This window comes from Euprymna scolopes, chromosome 38, assembly GCF_053919585.1.
Source record: "Euprymna scolopes isolate OS-2025 chromosome 38, ASM5391958v1, whole genome shotgun sequence".
Taxonomy (NCBI): Eukaryota; Metazoa; Mollusca; class Cephalopoda; order Sepiida; family Sepiolidae; genus Euprymna; species Euprymna scolopes.
The window spans coordinates 14,933,412-14,961,249 of record NC_136519.1 but is presented as its reverse complement, the minus strand read 5'-3'; the positions used below and the strand labels follow the sequence as shown (position 1 = coordinate 14,961,249).

Sequence of the window (27,838 nt, the reverse complement as noted above, 5' to 3'; positions counted from 1 at the left end):
CAAAGGAGAAATAATTGCCGTTTTCTGAGCTGGAATCTATCCATCTCACACATATTGTTGGCTAGTTTTTAACCTTGGAGATTACATCGGTAGAAACGTTGTGAAAATAACATCCAAAATGTGATCTGTTCTTATCTTGAGTGTTATTTGCACAACTTTTTCGGATAATGCAACCTCCAACGTTCTTTGGGTGTACCTCGTTGAATGTCGGAATCTGTCTGTCGAACTTGGGAATCCAGATGTAATTTCAAATGGAACCCTTCATTTAATTCAGAAACTAGGATGCTTTCGTTTCATCAGCCATGACCAAGTAGAAGTAATTAATTTACAATTTTATTCTTCATATCACTGACACTGACGATTGAACCTTTAAACTCCAGAAGGATGTAATTTACAATTGAATTTTTACTATCTGCTATGCCACGTGAATTACTTGAGATTTTTAACCAGTCATGGCTGACAGAACAAGAGCGTGCTTCCTACATAGATTAAATAAAGGGTTCTGTTCAAAACTGTGCGAATTCGCCAAATTAAAAAAGATACACCTAAAGATGGTTAGAGGTTACATCGGGCGAAACGTTGAGCAAATAACATTCAAGATGAGAACAGTAGTCCAAATACAAATATTCATTTAAGCCTTTGGCTGCATCTTTCTTTTCAAATTATTTTTTTTTAATTAAATCCTTAAAAAAATATTGTTGCAGTCAATTACATTAAAAATATATTATTTAGATTGTATGCCAGTATACCAGTGGCATTCACCCTAGGTGGGTTGAACCGGCTTCCTCCCAAGGAGTAAATGTCAAGGGAATATTAAGTTCAAAAGTGATCCCCAGTTATATGTATTATTTAGATTATTCTGATTCTTATCCAGAAGACTATCACTTAGAACTTTATCCATGGTACCAGGAGTCTCCGTGGATGAGAACAGTAGTTCAAACACTCAAGATGAAAACCATAGTCTGAAGAATCCAAAAAATACACATTATTAATCCTCATCTCAAAAATCTTCAATTTTTTTTTTTTTAAATCGGTTCCATGATTCAGTAAATCGATAAATGCTATTTTAAAACGGCACCATTTAACTGACCTCTAATCAATATATACATTCTGGTTGAAGACATACAGTTTGTTTTATTTGTTGTCTATCGGAATTTAAAGCAGTTTGTTAACCATCACCTCCCAGCCAAAGTCCCTAGAAATTCTTCTGATTCAGAAAACAGTAAATTACTCAAATTCCACATCATCATCTGATGAACTCATTGCACTTGTTCCTCTCTTGATGTACATATCCCCAACAAACCTGCTTAGCAACAAAATCACACCCCTTCATTGTTGAGGTTCCTAAAGGATGAAAAGCCTTCTATTCTGTTAGTTTTGTTTTTCTCTCAAACAGTTTAACTTTGGAATTCCTTTCCTGCTACCTGCTTCCCTAACTGTACTGATATGCAGAAGTTTAAATGTAACATAAACCAACATCTTGTTAATCTTTCTTAGGCATGATCCCAATTAGTAGCCGCTTACGTTCAAGTGGTGATATGCCTTGTTTGGGGTGAGGGTGAGTAAGAAAATTTTTTTTTAAAATTAAACAAATAAAAAAATAATAATAAAATAAAAAAAATTAAAAAAAAAATAATAATAAAATAAAAAAAAATTTAAAAAAAAAATAATAATAAAATAAAAAAAAATTTAAAAATAATAATAAAATAAAAAAAGAATAAAAAAAATAAAAAAATCACATTAGGTTTTAACTTTCATTTTACATGCTGCCATGTGTTGGACGGCTTTCAAAAATCAATTTCCAAACTAACATTTCTCTGGCCAGCTTGTTATTTAAACTACATAACTTGAAATATGACTTTTTCTTTCTTTTTTTTCTGGAAGTCATTTCCCTTGTTTAGGCAAGACATTTATAGGCCACATGCCCTTCCTGATGTCAGCCCAGTGCGGTTATAGCGAGCAGTTCTATTGAAACATCATGTCTAGGTGATTGCCTTTCAAGACTAAATAGCGCTTTACTTCCATTTCATGATGTCTAAAAATAAAGAGCTCCGGCAAGAACAACGATCAGAAAAAAAATAATATAAAAAATAAAAGATGTCGAAATAGACATTATAAATATACGGTCATCTATGATTGATCTATAAAAAGATCGAATCCCACATTACTGATTCAGACGACAAAATCGTTTATAATGCTGCAAACAGAATATTCATCTGAAAAGAACAATAAAAGTGTTTTTTTTTATTTTCGTTTTACACGAATCTAGAAAAGGATTTGCCGGAGAAAAAAAAAATGTTATTCGGGCTTGCTAGTAAATTTGGGTTTATATGATACCTGAATTGTAACTTTGCTAAGACATGAAACTATTGTAATGAAAAAACAAGTCGAGCATGTGGGGTTCCCCTCCACGAATGAATAAGTTTCAAAAGAGAATTTCGAGAGTGGCCAAGATGTAGAAGAGAACTGCTATGTCAAGGAAGATGAATGCCGTGGGTGTGAAACATACCTTGTGCGATGCAGGTTATGCAAAGAAATTTTGTTTTCCTTGGTGCGCATTGCCATGCTACGCTGAAGGCTGCAGGAAGCATTTATGTTAAGATTGTGATGAATCGACAAAAGGAAAGCTTATTGAGAGAAAAGTATGAACAGACGCACAATTTTGAGGCAATTTACCTTCATAATGCCCTTCCCCTAGAGGGGCAGCCAGAGTTATCCCAGAAAATCTGTTCTGGCCAAAAGTTATTTTCACCATGACTAATGTTTGTGCAAAATTTCAAAAATATCCAAGGCGTAGTTATTAAGAAAAGTGTGAACAAATGAATGTATGAACAATTTTAGGGCAATCTAGATGGGCAACCAGAGTTATCCTGAAAAATCAGTTCTGACAACAATTTATTTTCACCATGACTAATGTTTGTGCAAAATTTCAAAAATATCCAAGGCGTAGTTATTAAGAAAAGAGTGAACAAACGAATAAGACTGAATTATTAGATGCAATCTCTTTGTCCGGGAGGGGGGGGGGCAACAATTATCTGATATTCCTTTAGAAATTGTTTAAAAAAAATGGTTATGTGACAATAGCAGTAATGGCCAGACAATGTAACATGCACCACACACACGTTAGTAAAATGGATGACAAATTAGGTCTTTTTTTTATTTTTTATAATAAATTCATATTAAAATATATAATATTTAATAATATTTTAAGGCTTTTATATAATAACTAGCAGATGTACCTGGGGTTGCCCAGTATTAAACGTAACATTAAATTCTTTAAAAAAAAAAAAAAAAAAAGGAAAGAAACTGTGACATGCGCATGCAAGTATCATGTTTTTTTCTGAACAGTTCACTTCTTGCAAGTAAAAAAAAAATTTTTTTTTTTTTTTACATACTCGAGCTGAGATTGAAATCAAAACCTAAAGACAGCTAGCTAAGTATGATAACCATTAGGCCATCTTGCCACGGTCTTTAAAAAAGTATTGTTTTTTTTTTTTCAAGTCAGTTTCTATTTAACCCATAGTTGGGACCCTAACAGATACTACCACTCCAGGTCAGAGTGGACCTGGGAGCAATGGCAATTAAAGGGTGGCTCCACACTTCCCAAAGCCCGCAAGCTGGGGCCTCACCATCGGATATAGTTTAAGGTCATATCCAGGACCAGTGGGAGTTCAGGACGACTGGAAACAATGCCAAGATAGGCGAAAAGTACATATAGCACCTAGAATTCCCAAAATGGTCATCCATCTGGTACTAGCCACGCTCAACGTTGCTTAACTTCAATGGTCTGACGAGAACCGGTGTGTCAACGTGATTATGCCGTATATAATACGTGTGTGTATTATATATATAATATCGATATCAGATTGTCTTGAATGTTTGATTGCAAAAAAATGCTGCCAGTGACACTTCAAGATCATGGATGAATGTTGAACATTTTGGTTCCTCTTTTTTTGAAACCATTTTTTAGTCTCTGCCTTGTCAGCAAAAAAAAAAAAAAAAAAAAATGATGTAAACAAAACAATAAAAAATAACACTAAACAAAAATATATGCCATCGTCTTATTCTTACGCACAAACAAAATCAAAACACAACGACATTAATTTATATATGAAAATAAAAATTAGAAAAAAAATAAATAAAAACTCTTGGAGAATAGTACATAACCAATAATTTGTGAAGAGCTGACGGGTTATAAAAACGCCATTCATTCGGGTTCGCACAATAAAGAATAAATAATCTTTTCCCATGATATGAAAAAAAGTGAGTAAATAAATAATATGGAAGGGGATGGGGGGGGGGGTAAAAAAATAAAAGAATAGATGAAAAATAGACAAACAAGGAAAGAAAGAAAGCGAAATCGAGGTTAACATTGAAGTGCACTGCGTGCGGATATGTTATTCACACACATGTTTTCATGATAATAAAAATCAAAATCTAATTATTGATTTTTTTCAAGATAAAAAAAAAAAAAACGATAAACAATTCATTTTTATTTTTTATTAGAGAATAAAATCTAAAACCATATCGAAAGAGAAACATAAATGCAGAAGTCAAAGAAATTCTTCTATTTCATTCAATGGTTATTGTATAGCATTTGTGCTACGTATTAAAGTGGCCTTGAATAGGAGAAAGATGAAAAGTAACTGCGTCAAAGGGGTCAAAAGTTCAAAATTGACAGGCATAAGAACAGAAAAGACAAAATGGAAATATCGATAAACATGCTGGGATGGAAAATGCATTTAAAGGCAAAAAAAAAAAAAAATAAAATAAAATAAAAAAAAGGAAGGAACGGATGTAAAAATCTACCTCTTAAAAGTAACCAGTGTTAACCCTTTGTGACCTGGTTAAACTAATTCGTAAATAAATGAATATAATGGCATAAATAAAATAGGAATTGATTCAAACACGCCTTGTACGTATTAGTTCAGTATCTGTATGTCAAATAGCTCCAGATTAAAACTATCCATTGTTTACATTCAGTATACCGCCATCTGTCTCAGATAGTGAGGGATTCGTTTGTTGTCATTAACACACTTTTTTTCAGACACTAAGGATAATAATCAAATTTTATGAAATGCAAAAATTACCAGTAGTTTAACTATTGAACTTCATAATGAAAGATCATTATATTGAAAAAGTCTTAAAATCATAATATCATTACCCTTTAAACTAAAATTAACAAAAATTATTTTTTAATCATCTACATCATAGTTCAGGCCATAAAGGGTTAAACGCTGATCATATATCTCTATATCTCTGCCTGAATAATGAAGCTGAACTGAATAAACAACGTATGGGTTTGCTGTTTCCTTGATAAAACGGTTACAATAGATAAGGTTGTTCTTGATTGGAAAACACAACCAACACGTTGGTATGAAGAAGAACGAAAGGTTTATTGCAATAACAGGTACATTAATAGATGCACAAACATTAGTAAACATTAACTAATGTTTGACGAAAAACTTGATATTTACATAATTTATAAAGTTGTTCTCTCTAACTGACCACCATGTTAGCCGCCTCTCAATACACGGCACCAGACACAGACGCCTCTTAATACACGGCACCAGACACAGGCGCCTCTCAATACACGGCACCAGACACAGGCGCCTCTCAATACACGGCACCAGACACAGGCGCCTCTCAATACACGGCACCAGACACAGGCGCCTCTCAATACACGGCACCAGACACAGGCGCCTCTCAATACACGGCACCAGACACAGGCGCCTCTCAATACACGGCACCAGACACAGGCGCCTCTCAATACACGGCACCAGACACAGACGCCTCTCAATACACGGCACCAGACACAACTGTCAGGCCGGCTAACTCACTTTCGAAGCAGTAAGAGGAAGAAACTCGCGTACTTATCGAGCATAACTTCCCAGTTGACATGCATCTGTTTCTTTTTCTTTTCACTTCTCCCCCCTTTCCTTCAGATCTTTATACCTATATATGCATTCCATTCTGTGATGTTACGCCCACGTCCTGACTAAAAATGATGACTTAGCACACGATTCGTCATTTATCAACGGAATCAGTCTACATTACATTGCTCGTATTAAAATCCATATAAATATGATTGCAATGGCAGAAATAAATTCTAATATCTATCACAGTGAGAATGTGTGCGTGTGAGGACACTTCTCAACCTATATACTCAACAGATTTTTTTTATCTATGGACTCGATATTTTGGTATAAACGATATTCAGACATGTGGAAAACTTTATAATCTGTTTAGATCCGGAAAAATAAAAAAGCTGCTAAGGGGTCAAAAATGAAAATTGGTGCATGCAAGTCATTGGATTTTTATCTGTTTGTTTCATGAATGCGCATGTGTGAATCGTTTATGTGACAGATTACTTATGCTAAGAATAAGTAGGTTTGAAAACACTTTTTAAAGAACGTGTCAAGCTGGCTTAAATGGTTATCGTACTCGACTCACTGTCTTTAGGTTTGGATTTCGATCCCAGCTCAAGTATTTTTTTTACTTACAAGAAATGAACTGTTTAGAAAAAACAATACTCGCATGCACATGTCTCAATTTCTTTCCATTTTCGTTTATTACCTACGGAATTTTCGTTTATAATAAATAAGAATTCTGCATTAATTAAAATATAATATTTATGCATATTTTAAGACCAGACAACGCCGGGTGGTCTGTTAGTCTATATATATACTTATGTTTATACTTTATGTACAAGAGTCCCTCGGAAATAAATTAACCAATCATTATGAATTTTGGAATGCTAGGTGTAAAGGTGGGTAACATGGGCTATATTTAGTTTAATGAAAAGAGAGTGTGAGAATTTTTGTGAAAATGCATTTTTGTGAAATTTTAACATTAATTATCAAAAAAATCAATGATTAAATATTATGCAAACAAAAATTAAAAACTTTATCGAAAATAATCTCCAACATTTTTGAGAAATTTTAATGTGTGTTAGATATTAATTTATACACATTCCCCAACTGACAATTTCTCTGAAGTTTTTTTTTAAAGGTTTTAGGGGGAACATAATATAGGCAGAACCTCTCATGAAATTATTTAAATAACGTCCGTAGCATTTTAAAAGTACAGGTTTCTGAAAAGACTAAAGCCGTTGAACTGTTTACTTAAATCACAGATGAAACTTAGCATGTATTACGCATAGGTCCCCCCCCCCATTGACAAAATTTTTCGAATTTATTTTTCAGTACAGGTGCAGGTTTCTGAAAGGACGTAAGCCTATAAACTGTTTACTTAAATCACAGATGAAACTTAGCATGTATTACGCATAGGTCCCCCCCCCTATTGACAAAATTTTTCGAATTTATTTTTCAGTACAGGTACAGGTTTCTGAAAGGACGTAAGCCTATAAACTGTTTACTTAAATCACAGAGGAAACTTAGCATGTATTACGCATAGTTTACTTCCCCCCCCCCATTATTGACAAAAAATCTTCGAATTTATTTTCAGATATTCCTCATTACAATAAAATGGATTTCAACACATTTCATGTTCTGATAGTGATGCTTTCTTTAAATTTTCCAAGAGGTTTGTGAAGTGTATGATGACAATGCTAGAGGAGAATCAACTGTTCAGAAGTGGTTTGCAAAATTCAAAACCAGAAACATCAGTCTTGAAGACGGCGCTTGTAATGAAAGGGCTTAAAAAATAGATATTGATTTTTTTTTTTTTTTTTTTTTTTTTTTTTTTTTTTTACATTTTCACCCCAAACAAGGCACATTGGCACTTTGGTGTAGGCGGCTACTATCAGGGGCAGCAACTACTGGGGCACTATGTTGGGATTTGGGCAGCAAGATGTCGGTTCACGTTACACTTGAACTTCTGCATGTCAGTACAGTGAGGGAAGCAGGGACCTGGAATGGAATTCCAGAGTCTAGCAGTTCTGGGGAAGAAACTACTGGAGTAGAAAGATCTTTTACATCTAGGGATCTCTACTGTGTGGGGGTGGGATTTAGCTGCCTGTTGGTTTTTTTTTTTTTTTTTTTTACACAGTGATCACCACTTATCAAGGCCCGGAAGCCACTCAGGGATAAGGGTTATTGCAAGTACATTACGTTAGTGTGGAGATTTGATGAAGTGTTTACTTAAGGGGACGGTGTCTACGTCGTGGGGGCACAAGTGTCTGCAGTTCGTCAGAGCATTCACCATTAAAATACTTGTAGAACAGGTAGTGGGATGCAACGTTTTGTCGATGGGACAGAGGCTGAAGCTTAGATGCCAGTTCAGGGCCTATCAGATTGGTGACTCTTTTGAACCTTGTCTAGGAGCGAGAGACTAACAGCAGATGCACCAGCCCAAATGTGACAGCAATACTCCATACATGGGCGAATGGTAGCCTTATAGAGGTACAGGATACTTTCAGGTGTCAGTAGTTTTCTAGCACGGTAGAGAGAGCCTACCTTTTTCGCAGCGACCCTGGCAATGTTTTCAATATAATTGTTCCAACTCATGTTTCCTGTGAACGTTAGGCCAAGCAGTTTAAAAGATGTACTCTCAGACAGGGAGTCACTGGCCATTGATGTTTTGAAGACAAAAATTGAAGAAAATCCAAATACCAAAACTTGCACAAAAGAAGTTATAAAAAATCTATGATCATTTTTAAGGAATAAATATTGCTAAAACAGGAGAAATCTTATTTCTATCTTCTTTATGCGCCCAAAGAACTTATATTAAGCTGGTGCAAAAATAATGTTTTTTTGACATGAAGTTGAACATCAAAAAACATTATTTTTGCACCAACCTAATATATACTAGACTTCTTGCCCATTAAAATCGACTTAAAGTGGATGCTTTATTCCAAATTGGTTAAATCTGTGCTCAATTTCGCATAAAATTTTAAGACCTATTAATCCCTTGTACAGAGGTATACATTGGAGGGGGGATAGAGGGTTATTCATAGAATCATTAGATAATTATGGCACTTTAAATATGCTAGAGTGGGATTTTAACAGGATTGGACGGTAGTGGTAGAGTTTTAGAAGTTGGTATTATATGATATAGGAGTTTATTAATTAATTATGATCCAATGAGAGTTAATTATACTAAGCTTTACAATTAAAAAGCTCCACCTGAATGTCAAGCTTTTTATTATATTGAAAAGTTTTCATTTAAAGAATCCTTATATATTTCTTTGATTCTCCCCCCCCCCTCCATATGTGTGTGTATGTGTGTGTGTGTATATATATATATATATATATATATATATATATATATATATATAATAAATATATTGTTCATAGTCTTACTGGATTCTAGGAAAAGTATTTACCTAGTCTAGTGGAGTATCCGGCTTCATGTTGTTACTTTAGCTAACATCACTTGGAGATGGTGCAGCGTTCTTCGTAGGTTATCCATACTGAGGAGATCTTATTTGGACTGAATACTATGTGATTTTGAATATTTAGTCAGGGTTTACTTGGAGAGAAAAGTAGCCTCATGCCAGGTTGACCTGACAAACTCCTGTATAGAGAGACCTTAGAAACATGACGAATGTCTTGAAAGAATGTCAAGTATCATGGTGCAATTGTGCTTTCAAGTGTGTATGAGATACGAAAAGTTAAAATCTAGCAGTTGTCTGGAGATTTTTACGTTCTGATCTAGTAAGTTTTGAAAAAAAAAAAAAAAAAAAAAAGTTACAATTGGCAACACTCAGTCAGTAATCTGACTATAGATTATGTACGAAAAAAAAAAAACCTGTAAAACAGCTGTATGTTAACTTGTTGGTTATTGATGACAAAAAAAGAAAAGAAAAAAAGAAAGAAAAAAAGAAAGAAAAAAAAGAAAAAAAAGAAAAAAAGAAAGAAAAAGAAAAAAAAGAAAGAAAAAAAAGAAAGAAAAAAAAGAAAAAAAAGAAAGAAAAAGAAAGAAAAAAAGAAAGAAAAAGAAAGAAAAAAAGAAAGAAAAAGAAAGAAAAAAGAAAGAAAAAAAGAAAGAAAAAAAGAAAGAAAAAAAGAAAAAAAGAAAAGAGGACGTCAATAAGAATCTCTAGCTGGAGATATTGAGGAATTTTATGGACGATCAAGAAAATTTTAAATCAGCTTTTTACAAGGACCTTTAAAATGATGCCAGAAAGTCTTAGGGAAAAGATCAATTCTACGTAAAATGCACAACAGATTCCTGAGAAAACCACCAATTCCAAAGACTGAAGAGGTTTATTTTTCCCCCTCTTTATTTTCTTTTTTAGATAGTCTTTGCATTTCATGAGTAAGCTTCAATCAAATATTAAGCAGCATTTTCTTTGGTGTATGATAATATTTTAGTGGCTTAAGGATAGAGATGGAATACTGGGATGTACCAATACGGAATCCAGTCCATACCACAGAAATACTTTCATTAAACCCACATTTGCCTTTATGTCTAACATTTTAAGTTTGGAATAGAATTTATGCTTATTATTTGGATTCTTCGGTATACTCACCCGTGTCGCAGTGATTTAGAGTACTTGGAAAAAAAAAAAAAAAAATCAATTGTAAAAGTGATATTAGGTTGAAGGTTCAGTTCTAAGTGTGGGGCGACCAAAAAATATAATAGTGAATTGTGAATTACTTAGTACTTCTATCCAGTCATGGCTGACAGAACAAGAGCATGCTAGCCCATGAAGTAAATATAGGGTTCCGGTCGAAATTTCAGAGTTCGACAAGATACACCCGAAGAAGGTTGGAGGTTACATCCACCGAAACATTGTAAAAATAAAAGTCAAGATGAGAGCAGTAGTTTGAAGAATCCAAATAATATGAATAACCAATCCTCATCTTAAACATTCCGGCAATTCTCCGTGTGTATTTTCTGGTGATATGAGGGGAAAAGTTAGTAAAAAAAAATTTTAAGAAAAAGAAAAAAAAAATTGAATTACCTTACCACTAAATGTAGGTTTGAATTTAAGCCCCCTTAAAAGAAAACATTTCTTCAAGTTTACAATTAACCCTAAGTTCGAGTGGCAAACCCCTCACACCACCAATAACAAGAAACTATGTAAAAACACAAGTAATCATCTATTAAAAAAAAAAATAAATAAATACTATTACTTTCTCAGGGATATAATTTGGGGGGGGGAGGTTCTTTACAAAGGAGTCACCATTTATCAAGGCCTGGAGGCCACTCAAGGATAAAGGTTAATCCGTGTATGGTAGTCAATGGGACATTATCTTAGTAATCGTATGTAGTGGAAATTTGGTAAATTGGATAACTTAAGAGGACGGCTCATCAAGAACTTGAAGACGACCATATTGCAGTCAGCTGGAAAGCAGGGAAACAGAAGAGAGTTCCACAGTTGGGTAATTCTAGGAAAGAAACTTTGTTCATGGAATCTACATTTAGGTTTAGGCACAGATAAAGAATGGGGGAAATTGTTGATAGTGGTTTTAGCTAGACGAGTGTTTTTCGTGAAAGTTTAGCAAAGGAGGACCATAGATTGGAGCTCAGGCGAGCACTTTCCATGAAAATAATGATAAAGCAGTGGCAGAGTATCATTTTGATTCACAGAGACTTGTTCATTTCAAAGCAACCATTCCTTTTTAGTCCTGGACATATTTTAAATCTGCTTCAGTCCAAAAATCTTTACACACTCCAAACCCTTCCACTCAATTATCTTATTTCAACCATTTCTTGTGCTCTGTTTGTTAATATCTCTGTTGATAAAATATATAAATTATACAATCTTGTGTCGTCGTTGTTTCTTCAGTGCGTTTCGTTTATTGAGATCTTCTGACACACAAAATATAGTTCATATATATTATATGGATAACTTGAATTTTTTTTTTTTATCATTTCCATTTGAATGCATTTATTTGTTCATGTCTATAACGCGTCTCCTTGTATAACATACTAGCAGGGAGACCCGACGTTATCCGGGATTGAAAGATGACCAACAAATGATTTTACACTTCTACGTTTATCAATCAGTGAAATCACCTGTTTTTTAACCAAATTAATTGATTGCCTACTCTAGTTGGGGACCCATCGCGGTACACTGGAGGAAGCTTCACATGCCTCTCCGCAGTGACTTACTCCACAATACATTGTAGTCTATATTGCACTGTAGAGAATATACCGTGGATTTTATAAAATTATTTTTATATATAATGGATTGAATTAAAGTTTCAAATGAAAAAGTCAAGTATCATGTGCAGTTGTGCTTTAAACAGAAACATTCAGTTCAAACACACCTCTGTATATCAAAGAATATTGTTGATTTTATATGTCGGGCCTTTTGACTTGTACAGTAATTAAACTTCTTAAATGCATTTGTGATGTTAGGCTGTATAAGGTGTTAACTTTAATCAAAATCGCCTGTTTCTTTTTTTTTCATCTGATTATTTCATTTATTGATACTTAAAGACATTCCAATACAAAAATTTATCTAAGAACACTGCCAGGCACATAGAGTACCTTTGTGTAAAATTTCATAAAAATCGTCCCAGCCGTTTCCGAGTTCATAGAGAACTCACACACAGAGTTTATTTTATATAATAGTAGAGATTACAGCCAGGATTCGCCGAGAAGAAATCAGAAATTTTTATAGACTTGATCTTAATATGACGTTTCTGAATTTTTTTAAAATGCAAATGTATATTTTCAAAAAAAAAAAAAAAAAAAAAAAATACATTTGCAAATTATTTAGGACCTCTATCCAGTCATGGCTGACGGAACAAGGGCATGCTATCCCCGTGAATTAAATAAATAAATTTTCAATAGTGACGATCATAGAAATTAAATTGTCTTACTTGCATAGACGGCAATAATATTCACACGACGCTTGGAATGATGCCAAAATATTCACTTAAATACAGCACTATACTTGTATTAACAACAAAATAAAGATATTTTCAATATAACTGTTAGATATCAAGGCCGTGTGAACTGAGAAAGTTATTTTGATGACAAACGCAAAGAACATAAAATAAGTATCAAATGTAACGGAAGCTCATTTGAATCAAAATTATAAACCTGACACAGGGTGCTGGCATGGGAAGAAACATCAAACTTGATCAATTGTCAAAAAAAGGCAAGTTAAATGTTTGATAGTTGAAAGGTCATTTTTGACAAAAGGTTACACAGGTGTAATCAGGTTCAACTAAAGTCAGGTTAATTCAGTGAAACCAGAATGGGCAAATAAAATACCCGTGAAGTATAGCTACAGTGATAATGCCGTCCCAGGTGGTCATATATGGTATAATAAGAACAAAAAAGGATATCAGGATTGGTTTACGCTCGAAATTCCATCCAAATTCCCAAGTTTGACAGAAACATTCCAGAGTTTGACAAGATACAACTGAAGAAGGTCGGAGGTAACATCGACTGAAACGTCGTGAAAATCACACTCTAGATGAGAACAGTAGTCCGATGAATAATAATATGAATTGATCTTAATATATAAAATTTTAATAAATATAACAAAAATCTTGATTTTTTTTTTATATTTCCTTCCAGGATTTCTTTTTTTTTTAAAGAGGAATTCTCTTAAAATGATTTCGAAATTGTACTTTTACTTACCCATGAATGAAAGGCAACTTTATAGTTTAGGTAGATAAAAGAAAATATCCTTACCTGAAAAGAGAAAAAGAAAAAAAAAAGGTCATTTACTATACTTTTTTTTTTCTGGCAGACAATAGTTTTAGCACTTCATTATTTACCTCCCTTTTCTACCTTTACAGAGTAAAAAAAACCGCCTTCAAAACTTAGTGTGACTTTCCGCCTCCCTTCTTCACAGAAGAGACATTGTGAGTTTGTCTCTATTCTATTGCTTCTTTTATGGCAGGTGCTCGACCTAGCTCCAATCTATGGTCTCTCCCTATAAAACATTCACAACAAATACTCGTCCAACTACAACAACTGACAACATCAACTTCCCTTACTGAAACTAAATGTAAATTCCATGAACAAAATTTCTTTTCTAGAACTGTCAGCTTGCGGAACACAATACCATGTGTCTGCTTCCTAGCTGATTATAACATGGTCATTTCCAAATCTAATGTAATGTGAATAAATTCCTATTAAACCGTCCTCTAAAATAACGCATGTAAGTTCCACCATAACTGATCATGTTGTCTCACCATCTATCTAATACTTAACCCTTATCCGAGAGTGACCTCCAGGCCTTGATAAATAGTAACGTAAGTATCATCCAGGAGAGAGTCCCTGGACAAATGACTATTGTTTGTGCAAAAAATTTTTTAAATCCAAAGCGTGGTTATTGAGAAAAGTGCAAACAAATGAATGGATGAACGATTTGGGAGCATTCATAATGCCCCTTTGGGGGGGGGGGACAACCAAAGTTATCTAGAAAAGTCTATTCCGGCAAAAATTTACTTTCACCATGACTAATGTTTGAACAATTTTTTTTTTTAAATCCAAGGCATGATTACTGAGAAAAGTGCAAACAAATGAACGGACGAATAAGAGTGAATAACTAGGTCCATTCCCTCCTTTATCCCGGAACAAAAAAAAAACTACTTTATCATTTACGTAAATTTTAGAATATAACATCTTTATTCCGTGATGGGCACGCACATTATAACGATTTTTATACAATTTAGTTTTTTTAAAACGGGTTTAATTCTAAATAATTACCATTTTGACTTCTGATTTCTGCAAAAATTGCAGACTTCACATTCTCTCTTCAGAATCGGTTTTAAGAACTATGGCGGTCATAAATTATCAACTATTGTCACCCTATCCCTGTTCTTAGCTAATATATCTCAGATATTTAATCAATTTGACTATATTATACATAAAAAAAAAATACTGTCCATTTTCCAAGAGTGTTATCCCCAAAGCTAATAAAGAATCTCATTTTTCTATCAGCGTAACAGAACTGTCACGAACAGATTACACTATGAAAATCGTACTTTATCAGCAGCCATTTTTTTGTGTCTATTTTACTGTCGTTCAATTTAGTCCAAATTCACTTTCTTTGTGAGTTAATTACTTAAAAGTACTTGTCTTTTCAAAATTGAGAGTTTTAGGATGAAACTATTGATCGTTTTTAAAATGAAACTTTTCCCCTTACGACTTTGTTCAATAGAGACGATCATAGAAATTAAATTAAATCGTCTTACTTGCATAGACGACAATAATATTCACACGACGATTGGAATTATGCCAAAATCTTCGCTTAGATACAGCACTATACTTGTATTAACAACAAAATAAAGATATTTTCAATATAACTGTTAGATATCAAGGTCGTGTGAACTGAGAAAATTATTTTGATGACAAACGCAAAGAACATAAAATAATTATCAAATGTAACGGAAAGTCATTTGAATAAAAATTATAAACCTGACACAGGGTGCTGGCATGGGAAGAAACATCAAACTTGATCAATTGTCAAAAAAAAAAAAAAAAAAAAAAAAAAAAAAAAGGTAAGTTAAATGTTTGATATTTGAAAGGTCATTTTTGGCAAAAGGTTACACAGGTGTAATCAAGTTCCATTAAAGTCAGGTTAATTCAGTGAAACCACAATGGCCAAATAAAACACTCGTGAAGTATAGCTACAGTGATAATGCCGTCCCAGGTGGTCACATATGGTTATATAATAAGAACAAAAAAGGATATCAGGATTGGTTTACGATTTAGGTCCAAGAGAAGAATCAACCGATCAAATTCTAACAACCTACCATCCATTACTGTCACCATCAATAAATATATAATTACCCAGCAAAATTAGAATAGAAGTGGGACATACCAAGCAAAGGATGTTCTTACCAACACATACGTGACTTAAATAACTGACCATCTCCTTAAAACCCTATCATGTGCAGCAAACTTCAGCATGGACTCGTTTTTCAATTCTGAGACATGCTCACGCCACATTCCATGTTAATTTTTTTGGAGACTGTGAATAGGTTCGGTTGAGGAGGCCTTCTCTCTACAAAGAGAGGGAATGTCTCTTAGGTTTGAGCGTGATTAACCTTAGGATTTTCGAAAATATAACGCTACTTTATTTTAATCGTTTCCTTGTTTTTATAATGCAACACAGCTTTATTTTTATTTATAATGTACACTTTCATTGTCTTTTCCTTTTTTAATCGCAAATCCCTCAATTTAGCTTTGGAAAAATGGGGACGAGACTGGTCAGATGACACGCCCCCCCCCCGTTTTTTCTGTCTCTTTTCTCCTTTTTGTTATTTCTTTAAAAGACGTGTTTTATGTGTTTTCCTTTTAATTATAAATAAGTCTTCTCTTCATGATTGCAATATTCAAATTTTGTACCCTCTCAAAAAAAGAAAAAAAAAAAAAAAAAAAGATCATATAATTTTATATTTCCATAAATCATTCTGTTGAACATAACAACAACACAACTGTTATGAAATCAGCACTACAAAATGGCCGAATACATTGCATGCCACATAAACAATTTCAATCACAAGGTTTGAACAAATCTGTCTTGTATAGTATACTCGTCTATCATGGATACTGATCACTACTATTATAACTATAGCAACAAATAAGATTATTGGATTCATCATATTTTATTTTTACAACGTGGAGGGGGGGGGTCACCACATATCAAGGCCCAGAGGCCACTCAAGGATAAGGGTTATTGCGTGTCCAGTAATCAATGAGATAGTATTGTAGTAATCATTAGTATTGGAGATTTGATAGAGTGTCTTACTTAAGGGGGCGGTTTGTCAGGAATTTGTTTATGTTGGACTTGAAGACATCCAAGTTGTAGTCAGGTGGGAAACAGACAAACGGAAGAGAGTTCAACAGTCGTGCACTTCTGAGAAAGAAGCTCTGCTCATGGAATCTACGTTTGGATTTAGGCACACATGCACAAAAAGCGAACATACATACATTTTCGCTTTTATATTTATAGATGAAATACATATGCATACTAGCAGGGTACCCGGCATCGCCCAGTCCAAAAAAATACACTTAACTATGATATTTCACTTTATGCAGATTCCGTATTTATTATTTTAGAGTCAATTCTCTATTGATTATATCATAATAGTAGTGATTTCAAAAGTAAAAAAGATATAAATAAGCTTACTTCCAGTTTTAAACCCAACTCATCAGTTATCAAGTAAAAAAAATATTAAAAATAAAGTAAAACTGAACAAATTTAAATAACATTTCTAAATAGAATAATTAATATGATTCTATTACAACAAAAAAATTAATAAAATGAAGCTAATTATTAAATGTAATATTCAAATGAGGATATTCATTGAATGTAAATTTCTTTTTAATAAATAGTATATATATATATATATATATATATATATATATATATATATATATATATATATATATATATATATATATATTATAATGGAATAAAGGTGTCTATAAGTCCGTTTTCATCATAAAATTTAATTTGTGAAATAGTGTAGCTTTTGTACATATGAATTAAATTATGAACAAACAGACAAACAAGAATACAACTTTATTATAATACAAGAAGCAAGCAAGCACGCCTAGACGGTCCACATAGTTATAAGTTAAGATTAAGAAACCCTTTTTAAAAAAATTTTTTTAAATGATAAAATGTTAGCAATTTGTATTAAAGCATAAAAGTGCCCTGAATGAATAATTTTCGTTGACATTTATTGATTTTTTTTTTTTTTAATTTTTTGCCTCAGTGTATCATCTGAAGTGATTTTTCCATTTGTTTTTCGAGTTGCCCTTTGATTCGATGTATGACTGAATTGGTTATCATGTTCCTATTTAAGAGTTAACTTGATGTCAACCCCACTGATATTGATGAATGGTTAGTATATATTAATTAACAAAGCTGGTATCGTCTATGAAACGATCGTACACAAATTTAAAATGTTTTTGTTTGAATTCATGGAGCATATATAAACGCTCATGCATTAATTATTCTCTGCCTCCTAGTCATTATAATGCATACATATATATATTGGCAGCAAGTCATTATTCAAGCACGTTTGATTGAACACGACAGTTTTTTTTCACTGATTTTGTTGGATATCTTTTCCATTCGCCAAGCAGCGTTTTTTTTGTTTTTTGTTTGGCTGGCATGCGCAAATCGTTCACATAAGTTTCCTTATGTTAAGAATAATTATTTTGAAACGTTTCAAGCTGGTCTAGCTGTTATCGTACTTATCTCGCTGTCTTTTAGTTTTGGTTTCAATCTCAGCTCGAGTATTTTTTTTTTTTAAAATACTTTACTTACAAGAAGTGAACTGTTTAGGAAAAACATAATACTCGCATACACATGTTTCTTTCCATTTTTTTTTTTCTTTTTCTTTACTATATTGGATACGATATAACAATCAGTAGAAGATTGACTCTAATAATAATAATAAATGCAAATTCTGCATAAATTAAATATATTACGCATATTTTACGATCGGGCTACATCGTGCAGCCTCTTAGTTTATATATATATATATATATATATATATATATATATATATATATAGTGTCTCCAAAAATATACTCACACTTTGAATGATAAAAAATTATTTATAAACAGTGAAATTGAATATCTTTCAATACAGAAAACAAACGTAATTAAAGAATCATCAAATTGATGACCATTATTATCCAGACAATGATGATAACAGTTAAAGTGTCAGTACATTTTTGACATATCATATATATATATATATATATTGACCAAACAATACCATAAGTAAAAGAGTCAAAACAAAATAACCAAAACAAGAGTCAAAGTAAAAGATTAATCAATTAATCATTTGATGAAGTTGTATTCCATTTGGTCCAATTCACACTTTGAACCCCAGATTCTTCCTTTTGAACCTTACAGAGTCCAACTTGATTAACATGCAGAAAAGATCAACCTTAATAGAAAACTGGAGATAAAAATATTTCCTAGAATTACTAGATTTTATGTGAAGAAGCAATAACTTTTACTGCAACGACACATGAATAAAATCAATATTTCAATGAACTCGGCCAACGTCTATAATTGAGGCCGTAAGTTAAGCTTGCATTGTCCTATGCCTGACCATTGTTGGTGGTAAGGGGGAGAATAAACGTCCTATTATATCGGGTCAAAAGAAATGACCTTTGCCATAATCCGTTTAGTTCCAAACTGCTTTGCATGTAAACATATCTTGAAGGAATCGGTAAACATAAATGTTTTGGTTTTTTCCTCTCCCAATATGAAAGATTGGATGTTCTCTTTCTTCCCCTCTCTTTCTCTCCCTCCCTCTCTCTTGTTCCATCTCTTTCTCCCCCTCTCTCTCTCTTGTTCCATCTCTTTCTCCCCCTCTCTCTCTCTTGTTCCATCTATTTCCATCCCCAACTCTTTCTTCCCATTCTTGCTCTCTATTTTTATCTCCTTTATATTTCTTCTTCTTCTTTCCATTTTCCCCTCATCTCTCCCCTGCTTCATCTCCTTCCCTTCTGTATCTCTACCCTATACTCATTTCTCAATTCCAATTGCCATTTATTCATTCCCCCTTTTTTCTCTATCTCTCCCATCTGCTCCATTTTTTTCGCTACCACCCCCCCACTCTCGTTCCATCTCTTTCACCCCCCCCTTCTCGCTCTATCTCTTATCCCTCTATTGTTATATCTCTTTCTCACTCCTCTCTCTTGCTCCATATTTCTCACCCTCCACTCTCTTGTTCCATCTCTTTCTCTCCCACTTCTCTCTTCCCCTCTCTCTCCTCTCTCTCTCTTTCCACCTCTTTCTTGCCTTCCCTCCACTTTCTCTTGTTCCATCTTTCTCCTCACTCTCCCCACCCCCTTCTTGCTCTATCTTTTTCTCCCACTCCCTCTTTTGCTCTCTTTCTCTTCCCCTCTCTATCTTTTTCTCCCTTCTATTTCTTCTCCTTTCCCTCTCTCCATTTTGCCCCTCATCTCTCTCTTTCCTGCTCTATTCCACCCCTCTTCTCTATCTGTATCCCACACCTCTCTCATTTCTCAACAATTCCAATTGCCATTTATTCGTTCCCCATAGGAATTATTGCATCCATGTTTTTCCCTCCTGGCTCCCTGATACCTTGTTGCCATTTTTCTTGATTATCAGCTCGCACCAGCCGCGGGAGCCTGGCAATAGATTGTTATTCCTGCGTTATTGTCAAGCGCCATGGCTGAAGTGGCAAACACTTTCTTTTTGTGTTTTATTATTATTTCCTGCAACTATCCGCCAACTTTCAGTTCGCGGCAACAATTTTGAATGTTCCATGAATATGGAAATTAAAAAAAAAAAAAAATAGAAAGGAAACCAATAGAAATGATGCTTCCTTCCAAATAAATGTATTCTTGTTTCATATCTGACGCTTGCTGTCCCTACTGACCCCTGCCCCCCCCCCGATCACCTCAAATTATTTATTGCAATATCAACGAAATTCATTAATGATATCAATTTTCTTCTGTATCAGTAAAAAATTTATGCATTTATCAAAAACACTTTATATTCCACTATCAATCAGAGATGTCAATAAAAACTTATAGAACTTTTAAAAATCTATCCTATATACACGGGGTGGAATAATAACAGTGTCACCCTAAAGAAGTCAACACTACAGCTTTATTTTATAACTTTTATTGAAAAAAAAATAAATCAATTCAAGTAACTTAATTATGTACTAGAGCTGACATCTATTCAATGTAGCTGCCTTCAGCCTCAATCACCGCCTCAGTAGTGTCCAGCACTGGGAGCATACTTTTTCCACAAGGTGGGAGCTTGATGAATGGCAGTGATCAGGCTTGCTTTGGGGTTGTGGGAAGTCGTGTTGATGTTGTTCTCGTTGCATGACCAAACAAAGTAGTTCAGCGGGGGAAGGGGAGAGCAGTGAGAAGGGTACAAAGTTGTAGCACTCCTTCTGAAGCCAAGTCTGGATCTCTTTGGACTTTTCAGTCGGTGCCAGGTCCTGCTGCCACACCCAAGGTCTGCTAGCGACCACCGGATTGCACTAGAGGATCACCACACCCTTCAGCACATCCAGGTACACTTTCTTGTTAACTTTCAAGCCGACTTCGAAGATGTGAGGTGGCATGATGTGCTTCAAGACGGCGAAACAGTTTGACATCTGGAGCTGGAACTCGGCTTTGGTCTCCTAGCATTTGAGTTATGAGATGTCATTTCATACAACGGTTGATGGACAGGTTAGTAAGAACAACAGTCCAGCACACTTGAGGCCAAGCGGGTTTTGACGAGAACATGGTCGATCTCGTTATAAGTGACTCCAGTGATTGGAGTACCAGGTGACTAAGTGATGCGGTGAATGCTAGAAATTGGCGCTCAACACTCATCTGGTTTACAGCAGCAAAGTTGATGAGCCGATTGTCGTTTAAGCAATAGTTACCATCAGCAAAGGGGCCAACATGTCGTATGTTTGGGACTCTAAGGCCAGTGCAAATGTTGAAATCACCTGCAAAAGCTACGAAGTCTCTTGCTGGAATACTATCCATAACAGCCTGCAGGTTATCACAGAAGGTATCCTTGGTGACCTCGGCATCATGAGTGGGGTGTACACAGCCACTATAGTTATGTTGAAAAAGGTACCTCGCAGACGGACACAGGTGAGACGTGAAGAGATTGGCTTCCAGGCAAGGTGAGCGTTGTTTGACTGATCGTTTAGGGCCAATGTCACATCATGGCGACCAGATCTATCTGTGGGACCGCTGTAGTAAAGATGATAGGATGTGTCATTTTGAGGGATTTTGGTTGTCTTGTAGCTTGCTCTACGTATCGTACGTGCCGTTTTAAATGCTCTTTCAATTTGGATTTTGTACAAAATCACAGCAACTCATAACCATTCGCTCTACTTATCACATGTGTTGGATTTGCTTTTATACACTCATTTTTAAATCTATTTAATTGTACCAATCATCACCATCTGCGGCAAGCTGGTTACCTTTAATGCATCCAAAACCAAACTCCTATCCTTACATCATCAACGCTCTGATCCCCATCTGGCATCAATTGTGATGGATGGCTCTCGTCTGGGTGAGGCCCCGTGTTTTGACAAGCTTCTGGGTTTGACCTTTACTCCTGATCTGAAATGGAACACGTACATCAAGTCTGTTGCCAAGGTCGCTGGAAAGATGGTGGGATCCTTCTACTGCTCCAGAAGATATCTCACTACTGATGCAATTCTCTATCTATATAAAAGCCAAGTACGTCCAAGGATGGAATACTGTTGCCATATCTGGGCAGGAGCTGCTAAAAACAGCCTATCATGCCTTGACAGAGTACAAAATAGACTTTGTGGCTTAGTGGGGGATGCCCTTTTCTCTACCCTGCAACCTCTCTCCCACAGAAGAGACGTTGCGAGCCTGTCCTTGTTTTATCGTTATTTCCATGGCAGATGCTCGTCTGAACTCCAATCTCTGGTCCCCCCTCGCCAATCTTTCACGAAAAACACCCGTCTAGCTGAATCCACTGTGAAAAATTTCCCCCACTCTATATCTGTGCCTAAATCAAAACGCAGATTCCATGAACAAAGCTTCTTTCTTAGAACTGCACGCCTGTGGAACTCTGTTCCGTCTGTCTGCTTCCTTCCGGACTACAACTTGGTTGTCTTCAAGTCCAATGTTAACAAATTCCTAATGAACTGCCCCCTTAAGTAAACATTTCAGCAAATCTCCTCACTAACGTAATGTACTTGCAATAACCCTTATCCCTGAGTGGCTTCCGGGCCTTGATAAGTGGTGATTCACTGTGTAAAAAAAAAAAAAAAAAAAGTACATGCTTTAAAAAGGTTGATATGCTTGGGTTGGGCAGTGGGTAAGCGCTGCCACTGGTCTCCAAAATAGCCTATGTAAGCATGTGCAACCTGATCACCTCTGCCAGTCAAGCTCTTATTCCATACAAATGCGAGAGTTTGAAAGGCGAATGTTCAGCTCCTTAAAGCCAAGCTCCTTCAACAAGGATATACATGCGGGTTTGAGGGACCGCTTGCAAATTTCATATTCTCTAGAAACTCTCCCTAAAAATAAGAATGAATTCTACTCCTACCTCAACTGCTACAGTGTCTGCAGGAACCGATGTGTTCGCTGTCCCAGACCAACGAGTGCCTAGTCAGCAAATAGGAATTCTTAGACCCAAATCGGTCCCCCTCTTTGCATGTTGGAATGTGCACACGTTGAAACTAGACGAAATTCAAGTATTCACAGTACACACCCTCCACCAGTACAATGTTGGTGTAGCATTCCTTTCGGAGGTTAGGCTCGTAGATCATGGTGCAGCTAGCAGTGACAAACATTGAGGCCAGATATTTGAAATAATCGACCTCCTCTAGGGTTTTGAGTCAACACTAGTTGCTTGTCATCTATATATCAAATCACCCAAATAATACAACGTAACTGTTAATAAGGTGAACAACCTAGGGGGGAAATTAAAGTTTTCAAAAGGTGTTTTCTGTGAAAAATAACACGCCCGGAGAAATAATCGAGACGGTAAATAAAGTTACATTGTGCATATTTGATGTGTTTGTGTTTGACTATCCTCGCAGACATTCTTCTTAATGATAATACGCAATATCGGATGTTATTAACATGTGAGACTCGATCACTTATTCACAATAGATATAGAAAAAGGTGCAGAGGCAAAGGTAATCAAAGCAAGAGGTCTTGGAAAGAGACAGGGCCAGGGATCCTGAAAGGAGTCAGGGCCAGAGATCCTGGAAAGAGACAGGGCCAGGGATCCTGGAAAGAGACAGGGCCAGAGATCCTGGAAAGAGACAGGGCCAGAGATCCTGGAAAGAGACAGGGCCAGAGATCCTGGAAAGAGACAGGGCCAGAGATCCTGGAAAGAGACAGGGCCAGGGATCCTGGAAAGAGACAGGGCCAGGGATCCTGGAAGGAGACAGCCAAGGGTCTTGGAAAGAGGAGAGTCAGGGCCAGGGGTCTTGGAAGGAGACAGACTAATGGGTCTTGGAAGGAGACAGACTAATGGGTCTTGGAAGGAGACAGACTAATGGGTCTTGGAAGGAGACAGACTCAGGGGTCTTGGAAGGAGACAGACTCAGGGGTCTTGGAAGGAGACAGACTCAGGGGTCTTGGAAGGAGACAGACTCAGGGGTCTTGGAAGGAGACAGACTCAGGGGTCTTGGAAGGAGACAGACTCAGGGGTCTTGGAAGGAGACCGAGCCATAAGTCCTGAGAGAAGAAAGAGACTAAGAATGCCGAGAGTCAGATTCAGATTTTTTTAAATATCTAAAGAATCAACAAATGTCTCATTATTGGAATATTTTAAGAGTCGAAAGTCAGGATCAGATTTGGAATTGTACAGGTTTGAGTTGGACCTTGGACCTTGTACATTTCAATTCAGCAACCTTGGGTATAAGTGTGACAGTGTGACATAAGCTGCCTTGAATTACAACTCGTTAGATTGAATAGAAAGAAAACGAAAAACAGTTATTCACTTTTGTTGATGCACTTAAGAATTACATAATTGGCCAACTCTGCAATGTGAGGGCTGATCGAGAAAATTGGTAATAATGTGTCAAAGAGCCAGAAGCAAAAAAACATGAATGCAATAACTGGAGAGAAGGTGAATAAATGGCAACCGGGATCATTGTGAAAGAGCGGCTGCAAAAGAAACACGGGCACAGAGTTATAAGAATAATAAAGAGAAAGGGAATTGAGAGAAGAGATTTAAATAGAAAGAGGAAAAAAAATCTTTGCGTAAAGAGAGAAATGAACAGCAGAAACATTATTTTACCAATTCCTCCAAGACAGTCTTACATGAAACCCGGTTGGAACTAAACTGATTATGGCAAGAGTAATTTCGTTCATATAAAGGGAATGGTTATTTGCCTCATCACAATGGCGAGAATCACACAGAGGTAGCTTAACATACAGTTGGGAGGTGGCAGTGATGAAGTGTATAATTCTTTGTTAGAAAACAGAGGTCAAAGAGAGTCTGGTGTATGCAACCAGATACTGGTCCCTTTTGCTTGGATTTAAAACCAACGGTACCAATGTTTTTCTGATCTTCTGTAAAACAAAGACATATACATATATTTATATAATTATAAAACTCCGAACTTAGCTTTCTTGTGATCGGGCGATTCCATCTTTTAAAAAAGGGCGACAAGTTTATATATAAGTGAACATGTTTGTGTGTGTATACATTTCCCTACGCAACAACTGTCAATTTTAAGTCTACAGACTCAATGTTTGATATACAGGGTACTGAGATTTGGGAAAATCTATGTGATCTGTTTTCGGCCAGAAATTTGGCTGTTAAGGGGTCAAAGTTCAATGATTTGACCTTTGAGAACTCTACCAAACTCCTCAGACAATTTTGGGTCTAAACACTGGAAATTTTAGATATAGGTTCCTTACACATGGATCTAACTTAATAACTTGATTTGAGCCCCAAACAATAAATGTAAAGGGGTCCTAGTAGGGGTCAAAGTTAAAAAAATTGACCGCATTTTTTTTTTTTTGCTCAACATACACCTCCAAACACCCAAGCAACGCCGGGCTGAAATGCTAATATATATATTAGTTTTGATCTCACTAATTAGGTTCAATATAATAATGAATAGAGAATTGTCTTTATAATAATAAATAAATCGCCAAACATTCATGAAAAACAGTTGTCTAGCTGAAACCACTATCAATAATTTCCCCCACACTTTATCTGTGCCTAAACCTAAACATAGATCCCATGAACAAAGCTCCTTTCTTAGAACTGCACGCCTGTGGAATTGTCTTCCGTTTTCCTGCTTTCCAGCTGACTACAATATGGTCGTCTTCAAGTCTGATGTAAACAAGTTCTTGACGAGCCGTTCCCCTTAAATAATCCAATTTACCAAATTTCTACTTCTAACAATTAATACGATATTGTCCCATTGACTACTGTAAACTCATTAACCCTTATCCTCGAATGGCCTTCAGGCCTTGATAAATGGTGACTACTTTATAAAACAAAAAAAAAAACAAAAAAAACAATCTGCATGAATCAAAATATATTTAAGCATATGTTACAACTGGGAAACGTTGGGCGACCTGCTAGTATAGATCACAAATTTGGATCTCCCTTGTTGCCTCTGTGAATAATGGACGATGTGATCCGTTTCGGGCTGCAGAGGTCATGGTGAACTATGACTGGGTTCAAACTCTTGACCAGCTGTAATTATCACTTCCTTCAATAAGGATTGCATAAACATGAAACAATTTTGACTGTAGGTATAAAAATTAATATTTTGTTTACTTTCTCAGTGAAAACCGAGTGAGAAAAAATTATGCTTCTCTAGCGTTCGTAGTAATCGCATAAAATGATTACGTCATTTCTAACGATCTTAAAAAGAAAAAAACATCCATCGTTAAATTTCTTGGAATCGAGGATTTCGTTTCAGGTGGTGAAGGTTGTCTAACTTGCTATTTGCTTTCTTGCTTACGATCACCTTGAAATGGTTTTGGCTGAGCACTGTAGTAGATGTATCGCACCCGCACGGCAGGTGATTAACTAATTTTGGTATCACAGGATGGACGTATATTTATTGATATACAAATAAATACACCTATTATCTTGATTCTATTGACTATTGTTCTCATCTTGAGTGTTATTTTCATAACGTTTCACTCAATGCAACCTCCGATCTTCTTCAAGTGTATAAAGAGTTCTGGTTGAAATTCTGTGCACCCCGCTCCCCGAGTTCGGTAAGATACACCTGAAGAAGGACGGAGATTACATTAACTGAAATGTTGTGAAAATAACACTCAAGATGAGAACAGTAGTCTGGAGAATCCAAATAATACAAGTTATCAAACCTCATCTAAAAAATTCAGAACGTAAATAAATACACCTTGGTCTTTATTATGTAGGTCGTAAGTTTTGCATTAAAAGTTTAATATTAATTAAAATAAATAGATGCCCAAAGACTAAAAGAAGAAATAAACACGTATTTTCCATTATCCAAGATTTCAATTTGGAAATAAATTTCATTTTGCCTGCTCCAAGGCACAAATATTAAGAGCAAAAAAAAAAAAAAAAAAAAAATTTTTTTTTAAAATAATCGAGATTGCTAATACATTAAAGATGGATGCATTTTTTATGAGTAAATTCCTGCGTCTTTCCCAATATTTGATCAATTTCATCTTCATCCAAGAAAAAAAAAAAAAAAAAAAAAAAAAAGGATGCTTACTTCTGATAGTGAACCATTCTCTTTCTTTTACCGAAATAGCTTTTACTTAAATGTTCGTTATTGCCGTTTTGTATTTTTCTATTCTCTCTGCTTTTATTTAAATGTTCATCATCGTCTTTTTGTCTCTAGGTATTTTTCCCATTCACTTTGCTTTTATGCCCCAGAGTTGTTTATTGACTTTAATTTGTAGAAAGATATAAAAAATATTTCAGCTTTTAGCTGTTTGCAAACAAACAAAAACAAATCTTTTATTTTAAAAAAAAAAAAAAAAAAAAAGCCTGATAAAGATTTACTGTTTATCTTTAATTTTTAATCATCCCCCTCCCCCGCCATTTGTTGCATGTAAAGATCTTTTAATTAAGGAATAATTAAAAATAAGCAAACGATAGAGTCGTTGGAGTTTTATCATGACAGCTAAAAGACATTGGAATCGGTAGGTAGATTTATTGGAAGAATATCAAATCACCCGAAAGTCGAGTTTGTTTTCATTTGTTTGTTTTATTAAATCCATTATATAAAGAGCTGTTTGTGTGTTTTATGTATAGTAAACGCTCCTTCAATCTTGACAGACTATGGATACACACCGTAAGGATACATGCACATGAAATTTCTGTGGCAATAGATGTGCAATCTCCAACCACACCTCTCCTGAGTCAACATTGTTAGATACCACTGTCAAGTGGAGAGTATTCCAGTTGGAAACAATGCAGAGATAGCGGAGAGCACATACAGTGCTCAGAATTCCTAAATGGTCACTCATCTGGTACTAA

At 35.2% G+C, this 27,838-nt stretch overlaps 1 protein-coding gene across 3 annotated transcripts in view; it reads right to left on the bottom strand.

Annotated features, from left to right (window-relative positions):
• Window positions 1-27,838, bottom strand: part of LOC145263075 (uncharacterized) — a 426,101-nt gene that overhangs the window by 182,063 nt on the left and 216,200 nt on the right. The window contains exon 2 of one of the 3 annotated variants that reach the window (XM_080119943.1): window positions 13,454-13,563. The exons of the other annotated variants lie outside the window; for them this stretch is intronic. Within the exon in view, the coding sequence (XP_079976069.1) occupies window positions 13,477-13,563 (87 nt within the window). The 3' untranslated portion in view covers window positions 13,454-13,476. Of the gene's footprint in view, window positions 1-13,453; window positions 13,564-27,838 lie in introns of those variants that run through there. 3 annotated transcript variants of the gene reach the window in all.